At 50.7% G+C, this 23,304-nt stretch overlaps 7 protein-coding genes across 7 annotated transcripts; 4 read left to right on the top strand and 3 right to left on the bottom strand.

The window, feature by feature from the left end:
* Positions 1 to 460: 460 nt before the first annotated feature.
* Positions 461 to 2,372, top strand: AKAW2_11452S (putative IMP dehydrogenase; the record flags this gene model as incomplete). The annotated part of the gene is made up of 3 exons (XM_041683938.1): positions 461 to 647; positions 716 to 1,024; positions 1,231 to 2,372. The coding sequence occupies 3 exons, from the start codon at positions 461 to 463 to the stop codon at positions 2,370 to 2,372; spliced, it is 1,638 nt and encodes a 545-aa protein (XP_041538172.1).
* Positions 2,373 to 2,898: 526 nt separating this feature from the next.
* Positions 2,899 to 4,213, top strand: AKAW2_11453S (NUDIX hydrolase; the record flags this gene model as incomplete). Its single annotated transcript, XM_041683939.1, has 2 exons — positions 2,899 to 3,143; positions 3,265 to 4,213. 2 exons carry the CDS (start codon positions 2,899 to 2,901, stop codon positions 4,211 to 4,213), a joined length of 1,194 nt encoding a protein of 397 aa, XP_041538173.1.
* Positions 4,214 to 4,795: 582 nt separating this feature from the next.
* Positions 4,796 to 5,472, top strand: rps21 (40S ribosomal protein eS21; the record flags this gene model as incomplete). Its single annotated transcript, XM_041683940.1, has 2 exons — positions 4,796 to 4,827; positions 5,238 to 5,472. The coding sequence occupies 2 exons, from the start codon at positions 4,796 to 4,798 to the stop codon at positions 5,470 to 5,472; spliced, it is 267 nt and encodes an 88-aa protein (XP_041538174.1).
* A 957-nt stretch (positions 5,473 to 6,429) lies between these two features.
* FRS2 (phenylalanine--tRNA ligase subunit alpha) lies at positions 6,430 to 8,041 on the bottom strand (the record flags this gene model as incomplete). Its single annotated transcript, XM_041683941.1, has 2 exons — positions 6,430 to 6,523; positions 6,579 to 8,041. 2 exons carry the CDS (start codon positions 8,039 to 8,041, stop codon positions 6,430 to 6,432), a joined length of 1,557 nt encoding a protein of 518 aa, XP_041538175.1.
* Positions 8,042 to 14,323: 6,282 nt separating this feature from the next.
* On the top strand, positions 14,324 to 18,428 carry tcsC (putative two-component osmosensing histidine kinase (Bos1); the record flags this gene model as incomplete). Its single annotated transcript, XM_041683942.1, has 2 exons — positions 14,324 to 18,340; positions 18,402 to 18,428. 2 exons carry the CDS (start codon positions 14,324 to 14,326, stop codon positions 18,426 to 18,428), a joined length of 4,044 nt encoding a protein of 1,347 aa, XP_041538176.1.
* A 1,382-nt stretch (positions 18,429 to 19,810) lies between these two features.
* AKAW2_11457A (uncharacterized protein) lies at positions 19,811 to 20,923 on the bottom strand (the record flags this gene model as incomplete). The annotated part of the gene is made up of 1 exon (XM_041683943.1): positions 19,811 to 20,923. The coding sequence occupies one exon, from the start codon at positions 20,921 to 20,923 to the stop codon at positions 19,811 to 19,813; it is 1,113 nt and encodes a 370-aa protein (XP_041538177.1).
* A 592-nt stretch (positions 20,924 to 21,515) lies between these two features.
* Positions 21,516 to 23,135, bottom strand: AKAW2_11458A (MCT family MFS transporter; the record flags this gene model as incomplete). Its single annotated transcript, XM_041683944.1, has 2 exons — positions 21,516 to 21,681; positions 21,739 to 23,135. 2 exons carry the CDS (start codon positions 23,133 to 23,135, stop codon positions 21,516 to 21,518), a joined length of 1,563 nt encoding a protein of 520 aa, XP_041538178.1.
* Positions 23,136 to 23,304: the final 169 nt, after the last annotated feature.

Here is a 23,304-nt window from a genome sequence, read left to right on the forward strand (position 1 = left end):
AGCGATTAGGCATCACTCCATGGGAAGTTTAACCCCGAACCCCGCGACGGTTCCTTAAAAAAATTGATAAGCGGGACTGCAAAAATTTTCAGCAGAACTATTATTAACCATCAGTCAGGATGGAATAATTTGGTTCTTTCAATGTCACCCCCTCCTCACTCACCGCCTGGCCTGATTTCGTTTAGCAGCCAATCACAGCTCCAAACAGCCAGCGGGAAGGCGAACCATACCCGTTGCGGCATGAATTCTGCAGGGATCGCTAGCGTGTGCGGCAGAAGTCAAAAGCCAATTTTTTTCTCCTCCGATTTTTCTTCCTTTTTCTTTCTTTCTTTTCTTTGGGAAAGGAAGACTTTCTCCATCAACAGAACGTTTCTATCGTCGATCTGTTGATTATTTTTTCTATTCTTGACTCTTATCATTCTTTTTGACGAGTTACGATAGAACCGGTAGAGTCTTCACCATGCCTATCTCCAACGGTGACTCTCTTGGCCGCGCCATGCAGGCTGAGATCCAGGACCACACCAAGGCCCTGGAGGTCCTGAAGACCTACACTACTCAGGATGGTCTGGACGTTGACACTCTGCTTGACTCGGACAAGCACGGAGCGTTGACCTACAACGACTTCCTCATCTTGCCCGGATACATCGGTAAGACGAACACCTTGAGTTTCTGGTGATTCTTGTTCGTGCTCGGTTGCTTATACGCCCCATCACAGGCTTCCCTGCCTCCGATGTCACTCTGGACACTCCCGTCACCAAGCGTGTCTCTCTGAAGGTTCCCCTTCTGTCCTCTCCCATGGATACCGTTACCGAGCACAACATGGCCATCCACATGGCTCTGCTGGGTGGTCTGGGTGTTATCCACCACAACTGCGCTCCTGAGGAGCAGGCCGAGATGGTCCGCAAGGTCAAGAGATACGAGAACGGTTTCATCTCCGACCCCGTTGTCCTTTCTCCCAAGGCCACTGTCCGCGAGGCCAAGGAGCTGAAGGCCAAGTGGGGCTTCGGTGGTTTCCCTGTTACTGGTAAGTCTTTACTGTTCTTTCTTCCTTCCAGTTTTCCCATTCACAGTGATGATTATCCTCTTTTCTATTATAACTTTCGTTCCACTGGAGCAGCGAGAGCAGCACTGTAGAGAAACAGATTTTATCTGACCCTTGTGTTTCATCATAACATGTTCTACTTTTCTGGTTCGAGTCAAACTTGATTCTAACAGCATTTGTTTGAACAGAGAACGGAACCCTCCGCTCCAAGCTTGTTGGTATTGTCACTTCCCGTGACATCCAGTTCCACCGCGACCTTGATGACTCCGTCACCGCCATCATGTCCACTGACCTCATCACTGCCCCCGCTGGCACCACCCTCGCCGAGGCTAACGAGGTCCTCCGTTCCTCCAAGAAGGGCAAGCTCCCCATTGTTGACGAGAACGGCCACCTTGTCTCCCTGCTGTCCCGCAGCGATTTGATGAAGAACCTCCACTACCCCCTTGCCTCCAAGCTCCCCCAGTCCAAGCAGCTCATCGCCGCTGCTGCCATTGGTACCCGTGAGCAGGACAAGACCAGACTCAAGCTCCTCGTTGATGCTGGTCTCGACATCGTTATCCTGGACAGCAGCCAGGGTAACAGCATGTACCAGATCGAGATGATCAAGTGGATCAAGCAGAACTTCCCCGAGATCGACGTTATCGGTGGTAACGTTGTTACTCGTGAGCAAGCCGCAGCTCTGATTGCTGCTGGTGTCGATGGCCTGAGAATTGGCATGGGCAGCGGCAGTGCTTGCATCACCCAGGAGGTCATGGCTGTTGGTCGTCCCCAGGCCATTGCTGTCCGCAGCGTCACCGCTTTCGCCGCTCGCTTCGGTGTTCCTTGCATTGCTGACGGTGGTGTCCAGAACGTTGGTCACATCGTCAAGGGTCTGGCTATGGGTGCCTCCACTGTCATGATGGGAGGTCTCCTTGCCGGTACCACCGAGTCTCCTGGCGAGTACTTCATGAGCAAGGAGGGTCAGCTTGTCAAGTCCTACCGTGGTATGGGCAGTATCGCCGCCATGGAGGACAAGAAGGCTGGCGCTGGCTCCAAGGACAGCAAGGCCAGCAACGCTGGTACCGCCCGTTACTTCTCCGAGAAGGACGGTGTCCTGGTTGCTCAGGGTGTTGCTGGTTCCGTTCTTGACCGTGGCTCCGTCACCAAGTTCGTTCCCTACCTCGTTGCGGGTGTCCAGCACTCCCTGCAGGATATCGGTGTTCCCAGCCTCAAGGCTCTCCACGAGGGTGTGAACAACGGAACTGTCCGCTTCGAGATGAGAAGTGCCAGCGCCATGGCCGAGGGTAACGTCCACGGTCTCCACAGCTACGACAAGAAGCTTTACTCTTAAGCGGTAAAAGCTTGAGTGCCGAAGTTTCTTTGCTTATTTCCTTCTCGTTTAATTGATATCAAGAGCCTTTCTGTTGATACGTTTTGTTACATGATGATATGTGGCTGTTACGAAAACAAAAGCTCGGGCATGGGGAACAGGAGTTCGACTTGCGGTGACGCACCGACTTGGTTAGGGTTATTCAATGCATTACGCCTTTTTCAATGATTCTATACATGATCCTAGACTTCCAATGACAGTCATCAATACCAATCTATCTGTCACAATAACTTTTTCTTTCTCAGAGTTGTAGATCGGTCACCCGTAGATACGGTCAGTAACTAGTGAGAGGCGGTCTGTTGCCGAAAACGCGGGGTCGCAGTAAGCCTTGCCGCAGAAATGCTGCAGGTCGGCTTCTGCCATCTGCGGCCTGTCGATTCCGTGTACCCTGGGCTCCAATAACCTTTCTCTCTCATTGCAATCCCTCACCTATCTCATTACCACAGGGATCGGCTGACACTAATGTCTGCGCTCCTTTGGATGGACTATGATGATAGCCTGTGAAACCCTCCTACCCCGGCTGCAAGTTGCCCGAGGTAGCCGGCTGTTAGTTTCAAACCTACCATTTAGACCTACGCAGCCCCGGATGCCAATTAGAACCTTCGGTCATCCTATACAACGATGCAATTTTTCCGTTTCCAAGTCACAGCAGACATCAACAGATCAGACTATGGCGTCTCAAAAGACCCCAAAATCCAAGTCTACGCCCGCTGAGCCTCGGCCCAGTTCCAGGTTCGTCATATGCCAAGCTTCGTCGTCTTTCCCGACATACATCCCTACCATACTCAATCTCTTGCTTTCACCTCTTATATAGCGTCAGAATCTCGTAGACTCAAGGCTAATTATATCCCAGCGTAATCATCATCTCTCCACATAATGAGGTCCTTCTTCTCCACCGCGTCAAGACATCAACGTCATACCCATCAGCACATGTCTTTCCGGGAGGGAACCTCTCCACCCAGGACGGGCCATGCCCACCGGTACATGATATCTCCCGACACGATGACGGACCCTGGTATCGAAATGCTGCCATCCGAGAACTATTCGAGGAAAGCGGCATTCTCCTGGCCAAGGACCGTGACTCAGGCAAGATGATCGCTGTGCCACAGGAGCAGCGCGAAGCCGGTCGTCGCGCGATTCATCAGAATAAGATGACATTTGTGCAATGGTTAAAGGAGCAGCATCCCGCAGCAGTACCAGATACGGAAGGACTGATACCATTTACGCGCTGGCTCACACCCATCAGACTTCCGAGACGGTATACGACCCAGATGTACCTGTATTTCTTACCCTTGCCGATGGAGATCGAGAAGCCCGTTCTGGATGAGATCCCACATGAGGGTGAAAAAGAGGAGATTCAGGTTCCGACGAGTGATGGCGGAGTGGAGATTTCCGAGGCGAGGTTCTTGCCTGCGTCAGAATGGGTTCGTATGGCGCAGAAGGGCGAGGCTATCTTGTTTCCGCCCCAGTTCATGCTGCTTCATTTGATGGCGGAGTTTCTTAATCAGGGAACACCGGGTATGGAGTCTGTTGAGGAGTTGAAGAGGCAGCGAGAGGAATTGTTGCAGTTCATTCATTCGGGGCAGCCGCCGTGGACGGACAAGTGTATTTGTCCGAAGGCGCTGCAGATTGGGTCTGATGGCCGGACTGTGATGAAGTTGGATCATCCTGGACCGGAGCTGGAAGGTACTGGTCGACAAGGGGATACGGAGCGGGTTGTACAGCTAAAGTTCATCAAGGGGGTTCCTCGAGAGGTTGTGGTGCGGTGGAAGAAGGATGTATTTGAGGAGAGCCGTTTGTAGCTGAATATGGGTAGATCGCCAGTAGCCGGCTTGTTGTGTAGTATCATATAGAGCATCTAGATGCCGAACTATACTACTACCTCAGTAATCACAACTCGTCAATAACTTATGACCGTCATATTAATGTATCAATCCTCTTATCGAATTTGTCAATCTCTAAGGATGCTCACTATGTGAGAACGAGGTGAGAACGATATACCGAATATCCTGAGTAAGGAACCTACAAAGCGACTAAATCATCGTGTATAATCCTCTCTTCTATATCATCACTCTACCTTCCCTACAACCATACTACAACTCTCACCCACCATCTCACCAGCCACATTCCAATCATGAAGTTCTTTACACCGCCACACCAGGCACACACACACCCTCACCGCCCACCAATCCAGACAAGCCCAACCCACCCGGCAAAAAAACTTAGTCATCAGCCCTCGACAAACAATCACATGACCCACAACCCGCGTTCGCCAGAAAGATTCAAGTGGAATTTCACACGCACCGTCCGCCGCCAGTTTAACCCGCCAGCGCAAAACCTCTCACCGTCGTCAACCTCAACCACCCCCCCAAACAACCGTCAAAATGGAGAACGAGAAGGGAGAGATCGTCGATCTGTATGTATCCATTCATTTCCAAATTTATTGCCTCGAGTTGTGATGGGGTTGAGTGAGATGGGTATGGAGATATGGATGCGATTCGGTGGTCGATATACACGATGATATGATATGGATTGAGCGATCACATATCGCGGATATGTGCGATGGATGGGGTAACATTATTTGTCGGTCGACGAAGAGGAAAAGGACATAGTCCGATCTGGATTGAATTGGATCTACGATATGGAAAAGAGACGGACCTGAAATCGAAATATACGGAGAAGGAGAAGAAAAGAGGAGGAAATACTGAACACCGATCGCATCGCATATCTCCATGACCATCACCATCACCCCACCAACACACATGCGCAATCGTCAAAGGAAACAAGGCTAGGAAAAACGCAAAAATGCTAATAATTCAATTACAGCTACGTCCCCCGCAAGTGCAGCGCCACCAACCGCATCATCAAGGCCAACGACCACGCCTCCGTCCAGATCTCCATCGCCAAGGTTGACGAGAACGGCCGCTACACCGGTGAGAACCACACCTACGCTCTGTGCGGTTTCATCCGTGCCCGTGGTGAGAGCGATGACTCCCTGAACCGCCTTGCCCAGCGTGACGGCTACATCCGCAACGTCTGGACCGCTGCCCGTCAGCGCTAAGCTCTTTTCTTTCCTCCTTTGTTTGAGAGAGTGACGTGCGGTGTTGGGATGAAATTTGGAAGTGGGTGGTTATTGATGATGGTACGTTACCAACTATCTACCTATCTACCTATCTATCTATCTATGTCTTCTACTACGTAGGAGTTTTGCAGGCAGGGCGCAAGGCTAATGATATTGATGGGTATAGGATGAAGATATTTAACTATATCTCCAACAACAAAAAAGGGAATCCTTTTCACAATGAAATGAAAAAACTTTTCTTAACTTTTCCATCAACAATTCAATTTCCATCCTGCTTTCAATTTTTTTATTCCCTTCTTATCGTCTCGGTTGGAGCAGCCTTCATCTCTCTTTTTGGGGGTGCCCTTTTTCCTTTCTCGTCTGGTACGGAGTACTGTTGTAGCAAGCATACACACACTAGATATCATATCTTATCATCGGCACATCAAGGCTTCCTCACTCCGCCCCCAATAAACCCCCGAGAAGAGAAAGCAGAAGAAGGAAACCGTCATCTGGATTCCTCCTCTTGTCTTTCTTTTCTCTAGGTCAGGGGACATCCCATGAGTCAGGAGGTAGACAAGTAAAACACGCACATCCACCGCCGAATATTACGCTTTACCGCCTGCTGAAGAGCCACTTTGCTGAGACTTGCATCGGGGCACAGATACGGGTGGGACATATCTATCTAGTTAACCTCCTTAGATAGTTAGTAGAAGAAGAAAAAAGGAAACTTAAGGTTCAAAAACTGGATGCTTTTCATTTCTACTCGTAACCGTGGTCCTTCGTTTCGTAGTTCTCTCTCTCTTTTTTTTCGCCTCTTTTCGGGGTTCCTGTTTTGTGTGGTTTATATCACGTAGATCTATGTGGGAGTCATGATATCAATGGCGGTGGTTTCAACATAAAATAAGTAAGAAGTTCTGCCCATTTTTTCTCTAGTCATTTCGTTGCCTTCTAAATCTAGTCCTTCTCAAGTCTGACGGCAGGGTTGGACTCGATGAAGCCGAGATCGACCTTGTGACCCAGGAGTTCTCGGATGTTGCTAACGCCGTATCTGATACATTGTTAGTATCAAATGTCATTCTGTATCGTGTTTGTTTCTGACTTACTTGATCATGGTCGGTCTCTCCAGACTCAATCCCCATCCGTAGACCTGCATGCCCTTGGGGATACCCATGGGTTCTAACATCTCCGGACGGAACATACCACTGTTTCCGATCTCCACCCACTTACCAAGGCCAGCGTGGTAACCGAAGATCTCCATACTGGGCTCGGTGTAGGGGTTGTAGGCCGGCTTGAAGCGGAGCTGGTGGATGCCCATCTTGGCGAAGAAGACCTCCATGAAGCCAATCAGACCACCAAGGGTGAGACCAAAGTCGGCAATGACACCCTCGATCTGGTGGAACTCAGCCAAGTGGGTGGCGTCGACCGCCTCGTTACGGAACACTCGGTCGATACTGAAGTATCTCGCCGGACGGGGGTTGGCCGCCAGCTTGTGCAGAACATATGTCGAAACCGAGGTGGTGTGTGTGCGGAGAACCAGCCGCAGCGACTCGTCGGCATCCCAGGGGTAGCGGTAGCCAATGGATCCGTACTTGCCATTCTCGTGCACCTGGCGGACGTCCTCCCAGTACTGCTTGTAGTCGAGGGGCTTCTCCTGGGCGGCGTTCGAGGCCGGCTGGATGGACTTGGGACGGTGAGGGTCATTCTCTGGGTCCTCGCGGGGCGGGTCGGCCTTGACCGGGTCGGCGATGTAGAAGGTATCTTGAAGGTCACGGGCGGGGTGTTGCTGAGGGACGAAGAGGGCGTCGAAGTTCCAGAAGCCCGTCTCGACGAAACGGTTGGTAGGCATCTCCTCGAAACCCATTTCGAAGAAGATGTTGCGGAATTCCTGGCGCACCTTGTTCAGGGGGTGGAAAGCACCAGCGGGCGTGGGGGCACCCTTGGCCTTGAAGTTGTAGGGCTTCAGCTGGGCCGTCTTCCAGGAGCCGTTCATGAGCATCTCCGCGGTCAGGTCGGTCTCCTCCTTGACGAATTCGCGCGCGAACTTGGGACCCTTGGAGATCTTGAAGGAAATGACCTTTTGCAGGGCGACCAGCTTGCGCCGCTTCAGATCTGTGAGGGCCTTCTGGTCGTTCAGAGTCTGGGTGTTCTTGACCGTCAGCAACAACTCGCGGGTCTCGTCCACGATGGTGTCGGTCGTCGCCCGCAGAAGATCCTTGTCCTTCTTGATCCAGCCCTTCTTGAAAGCATTGCCCTGACCGATCTTGGCGTTGTCCTTTCCAACGACTCCGGGCAACTCGGCGATCTTCAATCCGTCCATGGCAGCCAACACGGCTTGGAACACTTTGGCTTCGTGACTGCCATTCGTGGCGATTTCTTCACCTTCGGGGGTCAAGACAGCAACCTCTTTATCGAAGGTCTCATACTCGACCATCTGTCGGGAGGCTAGACGGTCGAGGGCGGCCTTGACGTTTAGTGAGGGGGTGGAGGGGAAGGCTTCGCTGGAGAGGATGGAGGCGTCGGACGCGGACAGGGCGTCCAGGATGGGGCTCGTCATATCGGTCGCCATGATTGCGAGTCGTGAACCCCGAGGCACGGATCTAAGGGGCGTAAAAGGGTGCTGAGAAGACCGACTGTGCGATTGGGGACTTCAATCAGATACTTGCCCACTTTCCGAAATTGTGACTCTTTCGGGCACCTCGTCGATTACGGCGAACGTCAAAGACCAGCTGTGCCGTCCCGTGACCAGCCGGTGGTTTTTACCCCGCCATCCGTTTGGCTGCGTTTCTCTTACTGATAGTTTAGTTGGAGTATAGAATTAAAACACTAATTATCGACATGTCATGACTCTTCAGATCGATCCCTCCGCAGTTTGTATGCATGCAGATGTGTATGTATCCTGGACGATCACAGAATGAGGGGTCACCAGTCTGTCTCTCTTGTGCCAATGCAATACCCCATGGTCTTTGCTGCTTAATTCCTGGCCACACCCCCGCGAGGACCGGTTCTGCAGCTGAGCAGAAGATGTTCGCATGATCTTGCTTGAAGATCAAGCGATCAGATCAACTGCAACTACTGAGGTGGTGGTGGTGTCGCTAGTAACACTCGGTTGTCTCCCGACTTGCATTGGGGGAAGGGGGGGATATTCAGGGAAAAAAAAAGGGCGTAACAGAAACAGGAAAATGCAGCTGAGTCTGTGCAATGTAAATATAGCACGGGAGGACTTGGTGATGCTGGTGGTGGTATTACTAGTAGTACCGATCAAAGGCCGAAACCTGAAGAATATATACTACTACCACCAGCGACTTCTTCATTTCCTGCCATACTCACGCTGAATATCAGGGCGAGCACTGCATTTATCCTGAATGATTACTCCCAGCCATGCCAATGATTGTGGATGGTCTCATACGTGCACCCTGTCCAGTAGTAGTTGTGTAGTGGCTATGCCTCTGCCGTTCGACGAGCTGCAGCCTGCCACAATCCGAGATAGTAGCAAGTCCTAGAGGCTATCTCATGCAGCCACACTGCCCAATATGGAGGAGTGTACTCCGCATCGACTATAACTCACCACGAAACACGAGCAAGAGCAAGGTTTTGAGACTATTTAGCTGGCTGACGGAGATTGCATCAGCGCTAGTGACCTTTTTTGTCTCCCGTGAGTCCCCAAGCGCAACGGCTCCGACCATAATCCGGGGACTCCGTAACTAAGTGACCTGAACGAAGGTTTGTCTAAACCATGCAGCTTCATTGCCATCAGTCGTGGTTGTTGGCAGATGGGCTAGATACCGCGCCTTTTAGTCCGATAGCCTTGGCCAATTTAGCTCCTCATCCGACAATTAGGCGAAGGCTTAAGGCGAGTTAGTCGCCCATTTAATTGCAGTAATTGGTGGCCAGGGCTATTCCACGTACTCATTCAGCAAGCACATCGATGTCACCGGATCATGGCTGGCCCGCGTTTTTGGGAAATCTTGCTTTTTTAGACAGATTTTGAGCGGATCTCGAACAGTCGGTTTTTCCATGAAGTCATTTCTCAAAGCAAGCTTCAGCAATTTGGTACTTTGATGGTCCAGACGTGGCCCGAGACTGCTAATAGGTAGACCAGAATCTTAGGGATGTACTATGTATGTATGTATGCATGGTAAGGCGCAACCCACCCCGGTCACCCGGGGAAGAAATTGTTAGCACCCCATGATGGATCAAAGTCTGATACATCTCGCATGTCGCTGGACAAGAACAGCAGCACCGCCTCAATGAGTAGAAAAGACGATACACGCATACATACAGATAACCTGTATGTATGTATCGGGGATCCTTACAGTAACAACCTTGAACCTCGCATGAGAGTCCCAGACGGGCCTAGCTCGTGGGGCTAAAGAAGGCCCTCCGAATTTGTCTGGGTCTGATTGGCCATTCCGTGGAACAGATGGGTCTCGCACGCGACCGTTGGGTCTGGACTGGGCGCCGTCGACGCCTCGGGGATCTTGTCGATACACATTCCCCGTATGAAGATTACCTCACCCTCTCATTCTCGGCCATTCTTCCTGGAAACTCGCTGGCACTGCCCTCTACCATGTGTATTCTCCCATACTTTACACCTCTCTTGCTTCGCTTTCACCATTCTTCCCCCCCACCATGACGCTGAGGACCGACGCCTCCGGTTCGGAGCGAGAGCCCGACTCAGTTCTCAAACCCGGATGGGAAGTCTAAAATTCAGAGTTGACCGACGAACCTTGGTCTTGGGACCTTGCTACTTCGCATACTAGCATTTAGGGGATCCGTAAGGTATCCGACGACCCGGGAATTTTCCAGACTGAACTTATCCGATGAACGCGAGGGCTGATTCATGCAGTCAAATAGGCAGCAGCTCGGTAGTTAAAAACCCAAATCCACAGAGGATCTTCACGCAAGGTCAACTATCTGGTTAGGCAGTACGGAGTACCACTACTGACTTGCCTATACCGTGTGCCCTCCTCGTTCCTGAATAGACTTGGGTTGGTTGATCTACTCCCTGATCATCCCCGATCAACGGTTAACGAGATTGATGGACCACTTCCCGTGGTATGGAAAGCGGCAGGTTTGTTTCCTGTTCCTGCACCTCCTTGTTCAGTAGTGTTTAGACCGGGGGAAGCTGTGGAATTTTGCTCGCCCTGTCATCCTGTCATGGCCTCTCCCGCGGGCATTTCCCTTCCCAAACCCAGCAAGCCATGAAATTGTCGGGCGTGTGATAGGTAATCTTAACCGGGGCCGACTCAAGCCAGCTAATTTGCTGGAGCCACGGAAAATCGATCGCCACTAGTCTTGGAGCCGATCAGCTGCGTTCCAATCATGACACGCTGGGTATGGAGCATAGCGAAAAGGTCAACCATCAACACGCGCGCATGGCGGACTGACCGTAAAATTGGCGTATTCGGGCTGTCTTTTCGATGAATTTTAGCAGGGCGTGTGAGTGAGTGTGGCTTTGCTGATTCTGGCGGAGCTAAATCTCTTTTAATCTTTCCACCCCCAAAAGAACTATCGACTAGCGTTAATTGCTCCGGAAGGTATAAAGTGACTTTGGACCTCTGATGAAGAGGAAAACGCAGCAAAAGTACATCCGTACCTGCCTGACTTCTTCGAGCCAAAAGCAGGGATGCCCGTGCGTTACAGGGCACCAAGCCTGCAGAGGGTTGTGGAATTTGTGGAGGTAGGACACGGTGTCGACGGGTTCTTTCCCGGAGGTTTCTTATGCCCACGCACCCACGTTTCAAAGGCGCACACACACCCAGGGCATACAGGATATTGAGGTGAGACACCCAAGGGACCACTTGCTATAATTATTCTCTTGAGACATGGTAGTGGCTTTAGTGATTTCCTTTCCTGGTGATAGTGGCAGTTCGATAGGTTCAAAAAAAGCAAAGAAAAGTCGTGGTCAATATCCACCTTGAATAGGCGCCTGTTGAATTTCGAGACCGGATCCCAAGGGTCCTATCATATCTCGCTGCGTACCTGCTAGTGCTTCTGTAGTGAGAAGGGAGAGAGATGAGACCCAAGGTCGCACATACAGGCGAAAATTGCAGGCGAAGGAAATAAGTAAAGAGAAGGAGAAAAAAAAAAGAAAAAAGTAAGCAAGAATCTGGAATTCTGTGACAGATAGATAAATAGATAGATAGAGCCGATCATCGATCACCGACCAGATAGATTCTTATTATTTTTCTTTTCTTTTCCTAACTTAACTTGCCGTATACATACAAGTAATAGGAATTCTGCGGGGAAATAAACACCACACATCCAAGGCCGGCAGGCAGACAGAGGACGTGGCGGATTAGACGGCATCGGAGGACGGTTTCGGAGGGGGGACCCAGACACGCCTCGCTGAAGGCCGCTAAACTCTACCCAACTAGTGGTCCCTGGTGCCTGCCTGACCAGTCAGTACCTAGTATGGTGTCTATGAGTTTAGTAGTTGGTTTGAAATCATGTAATTTACCCAAGCAGGCAAAGTTCCGGTCCTGTTCACTAATAATGATGCCTTTTTAGAAAAAAAAATAAATAAATAAAATAAAAAAATTAAAAGGTTCCTCAGGCATCTATCTACTGGGCTGGGTTTGCTGCCAGCTTTGGCAGGCCAGTTACTCAAGTAGTAAAAGTAGATTCTTTCCCGACTGAGCGATTCGCCATCGGCTTCTCCTTGGAAATCGCCGCCTTAGGGCGGTGTTTCTTTCTGTTGTGTGGGTTATTTTATTTGATTTTGCTTAGCTCTTTTGTTGATTGATATTTTATCATAATTCAGAGTTAAATAGTTCTTTCTGTCTAATTGTATTGAATAAATGCGAACGATATGTACTACTACCAAATTCTAGTGGAAGTGACAGAAGATCTTGAACTGAGAATTAATTCCTGGAGGGGGAAGACAAGAATTAGCGACAGTGGGAAATAAAGAACTACTAAATGGCCCAAAGATTTAAAATAAAATAAAAAGTAAAATAGGGGAAAAAGGCCCAAGGAAAAGGTAAGGAAAAAGGGAAGACAGAGCCACCGATGGCAGAGGTTTAACTAGTGTACCTTGAAGTGTAAGTAGCAGCTACCAGCTTCGCAAGTAGCGACCAGCAGCCAGCCAGAAGGCCACAACCCGACTCTTGACTTTAACCAACAAAACCAGACCCAAACCAAAGCGAAGCCAAACCAAAGCCATCCGGCCATCCATTCATTCCTAGTCCTTGTTCTCCATCCATCCATCCATCCATTTCATCCCATCCCATCAAATCGGTCCAACCCCTCTCCTCCCCCCATCTCGTTACTGCTGCTACTGCTCTACTGCTGCTTGCTTGCTCTCTTCCATTTCTCGCCCACATCTCTTCCCGTCCACTGAAAGTTCGCTTTCTGCTTCATGCGAACATAATTATCCTCCCTTATCCTTAACACCCATTATTATTATTTTATTATTTTTCTTATTTATCCTCGCTGTTATTATTATTATTATTATTTGCTGCAGTTTAGACTTTCCTGGCTTTTCGCCTCTTTTCCCACCTTTCTCTCTCTCTCTCACCCTCACCCTCACCCCCCCTTCTTCCTCAGCAGCAGAGGAAAGAAGCAGCATCGACACAAACAACCAAATCCTGCTTGCTTCTTCATTTTCCCTTTCCTCACACTTTCGTCTTCCTCTTTTCCACTTTCACGCTCTCCCTTCGCCTTCTCGCTGACTGATCGAATCCCTCACTCCGCTCCAGTCCAAACCGAACTTTGCCCCCTTTCGGTGCTCTTTCGTGTGCCCATTCTAACTCCCCTTCTCTCTCTCTCTCCCTCCCTCTCCCTCCTCCCCGCCCGACCTTTCAGCTGCTCACGCACTCTTCCTTCTTTGTCTGCAACTGTCCTGCCCGCTTGAATCTTATCCGTCCGTCTGGTTTCTTGGTCCTGTTCCCAAGGCCTTTCCCGACCACCACCAACAACCACACTTCTTCTTCCCCCCCCCCTTGTCCACACCACAAACCCACCGATCTTGAACCTCTTCGACCTCTCGCCCTCTCCACAAGACACCCCATGTCGTCCTAGCAGTGTCGCCCGATCATTCGTGTGTCAGTAACACGGCTTCCCGTCAGGTAAGCTAATTCATAGCCTGCCCGTTCGAATACCATTCTTGTGCTTTCCCACTTTACTTCCGTTTTACCTTCCTCCCTCTCTCCTCTTTCCCCCCCATCCCCATCCATCCATTTCGATTTTCATCGCCTTTCCCTTCCTCCTCCCCTGCGGTCCTTTTCCCTCCTCTTTCTTCTCTCCTCCCCCCTCAGCGTTCGACTCCTCCGAACCTCTCTCTTTTTTTCATTTTCCCTTTCCTTTCTTTCCTTTTATTACCCGTCCAATCATTGTCCAACATCCACATTTTTCCTCTTCCTTTTTCTCATTCCCATTTACTCTCCATTGATTGCTTTCCCCTCATTCCCCTTCTTCGCCCTTTTTTGACCTCCGTTTCTCGATAATTTTGTTTTACCTTTTTGGATCTTTCCCAAAAATCTTTTTCTTGGATTTTTCCTGGAGGTTTACCGTTTTCCCTTTTCTTACATCTCTCCCCTCTTTTGAGGTGTCTCCAAATCTTATTATCTTCGGAGTCGACTCCCGTCACCTCTCGATAGACTTTCGCCCTTCCTCCTATCTCCCCTCCCATCTCCATCTCCATCTCATGTCCTTCATCCTACGCGCTTTCTGAATTTTTTTATCTTCCATTTTTTGCCACCATTTTTTATCATCACCTCTCTATCGCCTTGAATATTTCTCACATGTGGTGTGGCAATTTTTAGACGCATCGGGGATCGAACAGAAATTTCTTCACGACCTGCATATGTACTTATGTCCGTTGTTTACTGAGACGTCCTAGGGCACAATGGCTGGCGCGGACGAAACGCTCGCGGCCGCTGCTGCCATCCTGAGAGGTCTTGCGAAAGAAACTCCTTCCTCCAGCGCTCCTCCCTTCGACTTCGAATTCTCCCACCCTCCCGCCAATGGCTACGACACAAAACTCGCAAAACTCCCGGGGGAATCAAGTTCGGCAAAGGCGGCTTTTGAACAGGAGTTGGAAGCTTTGGTCCGACGAGTCCGTCATCTGGAATTCCAAAATGTCAGTCACCACCAGTCAACCCCCAAATCCTCCCAGTCCTCTCTCACTCCCGGCGAGGAGGACGCTGATTTCCTCTGGTCCTTTGGTCTCTCTCGTGTTTCGTCCCGTGACGGTTCTGACTCTTGCCTCTCACAGCATCAAAAAACACAACAACCACCCCATGGATCCAGGCGATCGGCCATCGAACCGGAAGACCACGAAGTGGAGGAAGACATCGATGATGAGGAGAGTGATGAAGATGAGGAACTGAACTCAAGGACACGTTTGGTACGCGAGGAGGATATCAGCTACCTACGGAATCATGTCCAGAAACAAGCGGAGGAAATAAGTTTTCAGAAGGATATCATTGCTCAGGTCCGTGACGAATTACAACAACAGGAGGAGCAAACACGACGGGCTTTGACCAAGGTCGAAAACGAAGATGTGGTCTTGCTGGAGCGGGAGCTACGCAAGCACCAGCAGGCCAACGAAGCGTTCCAAAAGGCCCTCCGGGAAATCGGCGGCATCATTACCCAGGTCGCAAATGGTGACCTGTCCATGAAGGTGCAGATTCACCCGTTGGAGATGGACCCCGAAATTGCCACTTTCAAGCGTACAATCAACACCATGATGGATCAACTACAAGTCTTTGGTAGCGAGGTGTCGCGAGTCGCACGAGAGGTCGGAACAGAGGGCATACTCGGTGGTCAGGCTCAGATCACTGGGGTGCATGGTATCTGGAAAGAGTTGACGGAGAACGTCAACATAATGGCCAAGAATCTCACCGATCAGGTCCGTGAAATCGCTGCGGTCACGACAGCGGTCGCCCACGGTGACCTGAGCCAGAAGATCGAAAGCCGGGCCCAGGGTGAAATTTTGGAACTGCAACAGACGATTAACACCATGGTGGACCAGCTAAGAACATTTGCAACGGAGGTCACCCGCGTCGCGCGTGACGTCGGTACGGAAGGTGTGCTTGGTGGACAGGCCCAAATCGAAGGGGTACAAGGCATGTGGAACGAACTCACGGTTAATGTCAACGCCATGGCGAATAATCTTACGACACAAGTGCGAGATATCGCCACGGTTACCAAGGCTGTGGCGAAGGGTGACTTGACGCAGAAGGTTCAGGCGAACTGCAAGGGGGAGATCGCAGAGTTGAAGAATATCATCAATTCCATGGTTGACCAACTACGGCAGTTCGCACAAGAAGTCACCAAGATCGCCAAGGAGGTCGGTACGGATGGTGTCCTGGGTGGTCAAGCCACCGTCAACGATGTGGAGGGCACATGGAAGGATCTAACCGAAAATGTCAACCGTATGGCCAACAACCTGACCACCCAGGTCAGGGAGATCGCCGACGTGACCACCGCCGTCGCCAAGGGTGATTTGACAAAGAAGGTGACGGCGAATGTCCAAGGTGAAATCCTGGATTTGAAGAGCACGATCAACGGCATGGTGGACCGGCTGAATACCTTCGCCTTCGAAGTCAGCAAGGTCGCACGTGAAGTCGGCACGGATGGTACACTGGGCGGTCAAGCCAAGGTTGATAATGTGGAAGGCAAATGGAAGGATCTAACCGACAACGTGAACACCATGGCCCAGAATCTGACCTCCCAAGTGCGGAGTATATCAGACGTTACGCAAGCCATTGCAAAGGGTGACCTGAGCAAGAAGATCGAGGTCCATGCACAAGGAGAAATACTCACGTTGAAGGTCACCATCAACCACATGGTTGACCGACTGGCCAAATTCGCAACTGAACTGAAGAAGGTGGCCCGCGATGTCGGCGTGGATGGCAAGATGGGTGGTCAAGCTAACGTCGAAGGAATCGCTGGAACATGGAAGGAGATTACAGAAGACGTCAATACCATGGCTGAAAACCTGACGTCGCAGGTGCGCGCCTTCGGTGAGATTACGGATGCCGCCACGGACGGCGATTTCACCAAGCTCATCACGGTCAACGCATCCGGCGAAATGGATGAGTTGAAGCGGAAGATCAACAAGATGGTTTCCAACCTCCGAGACAGTATTCAACGTAACACGGCCGCCAGGGAAGCTGCAGAATTGGCCAACCGCACCAAATCCGAGTTCCTTGCGAACATGAGTCACGAGATTCGGACGCCCATGAACGGTATCATCGGGATGACGCAGTTGACCTTGGACACTGATGATCTCAAGCCGTATACTCGAGAGATGTTGAATGTCGTGCACAACCTGGCAAACAGCTTGCTCACCATTATTGATGACATACTCGATATCTCCAAGATCGAAGCGAACCGTATGGTGATCGAGAGCATCCCGTTCACCGTGAGGGGAACCGTCTTCAACGCCCTGAAGACGTTAGCCGTCAAGGCCAACGAGAAGTTCCTGAGTTTGACATACCAGGTGGACAACACCGTTCCTGACTATGTCATCGGTGATCCCTTCCGTCTGCGGCAGATCATCCTCAATCTTGTCGGCAACGCCATCAAGTTCACCGAGCACGGCGAGGTCAAGCTCACCATCTGCAAATCGGATCGAGAGCAGTGCGCGGCAGATGAGTATGCGTTCGAATTCTCCGTCTCCGACACAGGTATCGGTATTGAGGAGGACAAGCTAGACCTCATCTTCGACACCTTCCAGCAGGCCGACGGGTCGACTACCAGGAGGTTTGGTGGAACCGGTCTTGGTCTGTCCATCTCCAAGCGCCTAGTGAACCTGATGGGTGGTGATGTTTGGGTCACTTCGGAATATGGCCATGGCAGTACCTTCCACTTCACCTGCGTGGTCAAACTGGCGGACCAGTCTTTGAGCGTCATCGCCTCGCAGCTGATGCCGTACAAGAACCACCGTGTCCTTTTCATCGACAAGGGCGAGAATGGTGGCCAGGCCGAGAATGTGATGAAGATGCTCAAACAGATCGACCTGGAACCGTTAGTGGTGCGGAACGAGGATCATGTTCCGCCGCCTGAGATCCAGGACCCGTCCGGCAAAGAATCCGGCCATGCCTATGATGTGATAATCGTGGACTCGGTGGCCACTGCTCGGCTGCTGCGGACGTTCGATGACTTCAAGTACGTTCCTATTGTCTTGGTATGCCCGCTGGTCTGCGTCAGTTTGAAGTCTGCCCTCGACCTCGGTATCAGCTCCTATATGACCACGCCCTGTCAGCCGATTGATCTCGGTAATGGTATGCTGCCTGCTCTTGAGGGACGGTCTACACCCATCACTACGGACCACTCCCGGTCGTTCGACATCCTTCTGGCGGAGGACAACGACGTCAATCAGAAGTTGGCTGTGAAGATACTCGAGAAACACAACCACAACGTTTCTGTCGTCAGCAACGGTCTCGAGGCTGTAGAAGCCGTAAAGCAACGGCGCTACGATGTTATTCTGATGGATGTCCAGATGCCAGTCATGGGTGGCTTCGAAGCCACTGGCAAGATCCGGGAGTATGAGAGGGAAAGTGGTCTCAGCCGGACACCGATCATCGCGCTAACTGCACACGCCATGTTGGGTGATCGAGAGAAGTGTATCCAGGCCCAGATGGATGAGTACCTGTCGAAACCTCTGAAGCAGAACCAGATGATGCAGACCATCCTCAAATGTGCTACGTTAGGTGGTTCCCTTTTGGAGAAGAGCAAGGAGTCGCGCATCTCAAGTAGTGGTGAAATGCACCCGGTCCATCACAGTGGGCCTGATGGCAAGAGCCAACAGCGCCCGGGTTTGGAACCTCGATCCGTGACCGCAACCAGTACCATTAATCGTGGTGGTGGCCTCGCAAGCCCAAATGACCGAGCGGATGAGCTTGCCGTCGAAAGGGTGAGTCTTGCACCTGCACCGTTGCGAAAAGGACCTTTGTCATACTAACGGGTTCTATCAGGCACTGCTGCGGTCCAACAGCTCGTGAGACGCTCTCAAGATATCCTTTCGCTTGTTTTCCTTTCATCTTTCCGAATGGCTTCGATGCAAACCTTATACCCTATCTCTTTATGCTGCGCCTGTAAGAAATGTTCTTTGGCCTGGTGACCTATTCTTGGCACCCCATCTCGTTTTATTCCTCTGTGTTTCCCTTGGGGAAAACTTACATCTTATGTCCCACCGCATACGCCTTCCGCTTTCGCTTCGTTTCCCCAGCTTCTCGGTCGATTTTCCCGCTTTTGCATACGTTTGTCGCTGGTAACATTGTCGACAGCCGAGCCATGGCAATTCTCATTTTGCCTCTCTCTTCTTCCCTTTCTCATCTGCCTATACTATAGTGTGTTTTGATTTCGGTTGTTACTGTTTATGCCAGTAAACCTCTGGTGTAAGGTGTTTGGCGCAAGGAACCACAGGCGGGGTTTCTCCATATAAACCTGCGGCATGGAATGAAGACAAATACGGGCGAGTCAAGCAATGGTCAAGGGAGCCAGCATCCTTCTGCTTTTGCTTGCGGAAATTCTCTTGCATATGTTCCAGTTATTTGCCCGGCAGCTCTTTTTTCTCTTCTCATCTAAACTCGTTCCCCCTTCTAACGCATGCTTTTTGCGACCCGAGTCATCTTCTCCTTCCTATTTGTATTGTATTTAATCTTTTCACACTAGCAGATGAGCCCCTTGGTTGGGGATCAGGAAGACCTGAATCAGCCATAACTTTTCCTTTTCTTCTACATTTTCATTTTCACACTGTCGGCGTATGCCGACACTCTTCCTTGTAGTAGGGACGTTGGTTTAAGGAAGTTACATTTTCTCGTGGTATCTATTAGAGCAAAAGCAATGAAGGTAGCTAGGTAGCTAAGTAGGTAGAACCAGGCGCAATCTGAATCAATTTCATCTGGAGTTGACAGAGTACACTTTTTATTTCTTTGTCCTCACCACCAATCAGAACACACACACACACACACACACACACACACACACACAGGGAGAGAGAGAGAGAGAGAGAGAGAGAATGTGTGTGTGTGTGTGTGTGTGTATGTGTGAGACTCATACTATTTACCCATCACGAAGCAATCTAAGAACAACTGCCTACGTACCTACCTTCTATACCCATTATGCCCTCCCTCAAAAGAACGAACGAACGAATGGATCAAGTCGAGCCAAAACTAAGACATTTGAATCTAACTAGCTAGACATAGAAAAGTACGAGAAAGATATACCAAGCAACCAACAAACAATTTTTTTATTTTATCCCTACTCTCCAAACTCTCAAAAGTTGTTACCTAAACTACCAACTTAGCAAAGACTTCACCCCCCTTCCGTCGTCCCCATCTCCCTTTAAACTAATTCAAATACCCATTTTCGTATCCCATTCTTAACGACCACCAGTAGGCTTCGGCTTCAATGGCGGAACCTCGATAATCCCCGTAGCATTTGCTGCGAATCCGCGCTTGATCTTGGATTTCTTGGTTGTGGTGGGTGTGGACTTGGTCTCGGTTGTGGATGTAGATGTGGATGTGGATGTAGAAGTGGTGCTTGGGTCCTGAGAAGACTTTGTGGTGGCTTGCTTGGTTTTGGTTTCAGAGGCGGATGTGGAGTCACTAGCTGTAGCTGTAGCAGTAGCAGTAGTTGATGGGTCTTGGGATGGGTTCTCTGTCGTGGTAGAAATGCTGCTGGTGGTGGTCTTGTCTGCTGCCGAAGAGGAAGACGAAGGGGAAGGCAGAGTGAGAAATGTAGATGATGATGGATCAGTGTCGGTCTTAGTCTTGGATGTAGCTTCTGTGGTGGTGGTAGTGCTATCGCTTCCCTTTGAGGAGCTCTCAGTTGGAGATGGGAGTAGAATGGCGGGAGTAGAAGTAGCAGTAGCAGTTGCAGATGGGTCCGCGGAGTCAGTCGTCTTCTGTGAGGTTGTTGAGGTAGCAGTAGGGACTGAAGTCACGGATGTCTTAGTGGACGTAGTTTGAATGGGCTTCCGGATGAATGAGGGGCCATTTCCATTCCCATTTCCATTCCCATTGCCGTTTCCATTGCCGTTTCCATTGTCAGTATCATCATCGTCGTCGTCGTCGTCATCGTCATCATCATCATCATCGTCGTCGTCAGCACAGCCAGACACTACAGCGCCAGTGGAAGACGGAGAGGCCAGGCAGGTAGACAGGGCTCTGATGCTGCTGCTGGTAGGCTTGATCACAGAGGCAGAGGCACTAGAGCTAGGAACTGCGTCTGTGGCGCGAGCCTCGAGGCCCTTGTCGGCGGGGCCGATGGTTGCGGTGACACCGGCGCAGGGCAGCGAGATGGTGATGGTCACGGTGGCTGTGATGCCAGGGAAGCCGGGGATGCTGGCGGCGCTGACATCCCCGGGTTGGCCAGGGGCTGCGGTGGGAGCGGGCACGCTGGCTGGGGCGTTGCCATTGTCGACGGTGTCGACGGGGGCGGAGAGGGCGGCGGACGCGAGGGCCAGGGCGAGGAGGGAGGTGCGGAGGTACATGATGGATTGCTTTCTTTGATGTATGGGTTTAAGTATAGAAGAAGGAAAAGAGAGATGGAGAGGGGACTTTGAAAGGGAGAGGCTGCAATTGACCTGGCTTGAAGCGTCGCAGCTGAAGGGGAGATTGAAGAGGGCTTATATAGTCATGTGAAAGGTAACGGCATGATGCTTGATAGATGTCATGGGGGTTCTAGACGATGATGTCGCTATCAGGTGACGCCGCACCAGAGAATTAAGGTCTATGGTCACCTCACGATTGGTCTTGGTGGTTGTTCTAGTCGGTTTATTTACTGGGCTAGAAGGTAATATGCTACTCGATTTGATGGGTCCATTGAGTGATTTTGTAAGGATTAGACATTGATGTGCGGCAGATAGCCACAGGCCAGGGCTTAAGCTAAGAGTTTTGACGGTACCATGTTTGGACCGCTCTAGATTCCATGTCTTGAAGTGTCATGGGGATCGTTAGGTTCGTGAGTCTATTAGACAATAGTGGGTAAGTTTTTGTTGTTTTTTTTTTCCGTCAGTAGCGGCAGGTAAATTGCTCATTTTGTCGCATAGATAGTCATGGATGCCCGATTCGGATGTTATTCCCTCAGTATATCGCTAGTGGGTGACGCCAGCCAACGTGAATTACCTTGACCAACGTGACGCAGATGAGGCCAAGAGCGTAGCAGCAAGTCGTGAAGGTAATCAAGCCCCAATACTCGCCATTGCACCGGGACAGGATCTCACCCGCGATTGGAATGCCCGTAAGCGTGCTGTAGAAGGTGGTTAGCTCATACTTGTGGAACCCTGACAGGTACATGATAACCTACCCGAAACTCACAATCGTGTACGCGGTAGCATAGTACCTGCCGTAATTCTCGATCTTACACAGCTGAGAAATGCAAACAGGGGTCAGACTGATGTTGCTGCCGCTTGCAAAACCAAAAATGACGCAGTACACAACCATGACAGGTACACTGTTGCCGGCCGGAAGCCAGAGACACGCGTTGCAGACGAGGCATAACGCAACCGTGGCGATGAGCGTATTGAACCGTCCCAAATAATCGGCCACAAACCCAGGGATCCCTCTACCGAAGAACGAACCCGCATTGAGGATCGCCAGGATCTGGTACGAAAATTTGGAGGAAACGCCATGAGCCAAGGCATAGGAAGAGATGTAACTGATCGGAATGAAGAGGCCCCATTCGATGAAGAAGACGCCAGCTGTGGTAAGAGCAAATTTTGGTTCCCGGAAAATACGAAAATCGGGCAGCATATTTTCTTTTACAGCGGGCTTTTTGGGCAATCGAGACTTGATCAACAAACACGCAATGGCCACTGAGATAAGGCAAAGAAGCGCAACCACCCGGGTTGCCCATGCAAAACCTATCTTGGGGAACAAGGCCTCCAAGGTAAGAGGGAAGACAACACCTCCTACGGAGCCACCTGTGGCAGCAATGCCAGTTGCAACGCCACGTTTCTCGTTGAAGAAATGGCCGATCGCGGCTATTGCGGGGGTGAAGATGAGCGAGGCTCCAATACCTCCAGCGACACCGATGACCAGCATGAAATGCCAATACTGGGTGCAGAAACCCAGAGCTACCATCATGATGATGACCAGTACGGCACCCGAAAAGACCAAGAATCGAGGACCCTTGGCGTCGAAGACTGGACCTATCTGTACACCGCAGAAGAAGGTCAAAAAGGCGTACATGCCAAAAATCCAGCCCGTGGTTCCAGAGCTGTATTCTTTCAGCTGGTGATCCTCAATGTAGGCCTGGAAAGTTCCAATGGTGTTTACCAGGCCAAGGGAGCCAAAGAGACCCATGAAACTACCAAAGACAACTAGCCAGGCCTCCAAACCGCCTTCAGGATAAGTGTTTCCATCTGCATCCGTTGTGACTCGAGTCATCGGGGCGCTGTGTGTGGAGCTGTCTGAGCCGGACGCTCTTGATGAGGGTCTCTGGAGACCATCTTCAAGCGTTGTCTCTGTCTGCGGTAGGCTGCAATCGTGTTGGACCTCTGTATGAGACTGTTCCTCCGTCACGTTGATGGCTGGACTTTCATCATGAAAATCACGATACTCACGAGTGCCGGTTGTACCATCCAGGACCTTTTCTCCGAACTGGGGAGAATCAGTACAATGAGAACCAGGCAAGGTTGGAATGTTGTTGCTTGGACGGTTTCCGTCCGTCTTTTCTATGTCTAAATCGGCGGAAGACCTCATTTTATCGCCCTTCCGACGATAGAAAAGGTATCGAGCTACCGCAGACCGTTCGGCTATAAGGGGCCTAACCGTATGTGCGTGATATCACCCCTCTATTTGCAATGCAGGATGAGCGGGGGGTTGCCGGCTAATGAGAAACACACAGAAAAAATTTTAAGCCCAAGGTGCC

This window comes from Aspergillus luchuensis, chromosome 1 (genome assembly GCF_016861625.1).
Source record: "Aspergillus luchuensis IFO 4308 DNA, chromosome 1, nearly complete sequence".
In the NCBI taxonomy this organism is placed as follows: domain Eukaryota; kingdom Fungi; phylum Ascomycota; class Eurotiomycetes; order Eurotiales; family Aspergillaceae; genus Aspergillus; species Aspergillus luchuensis.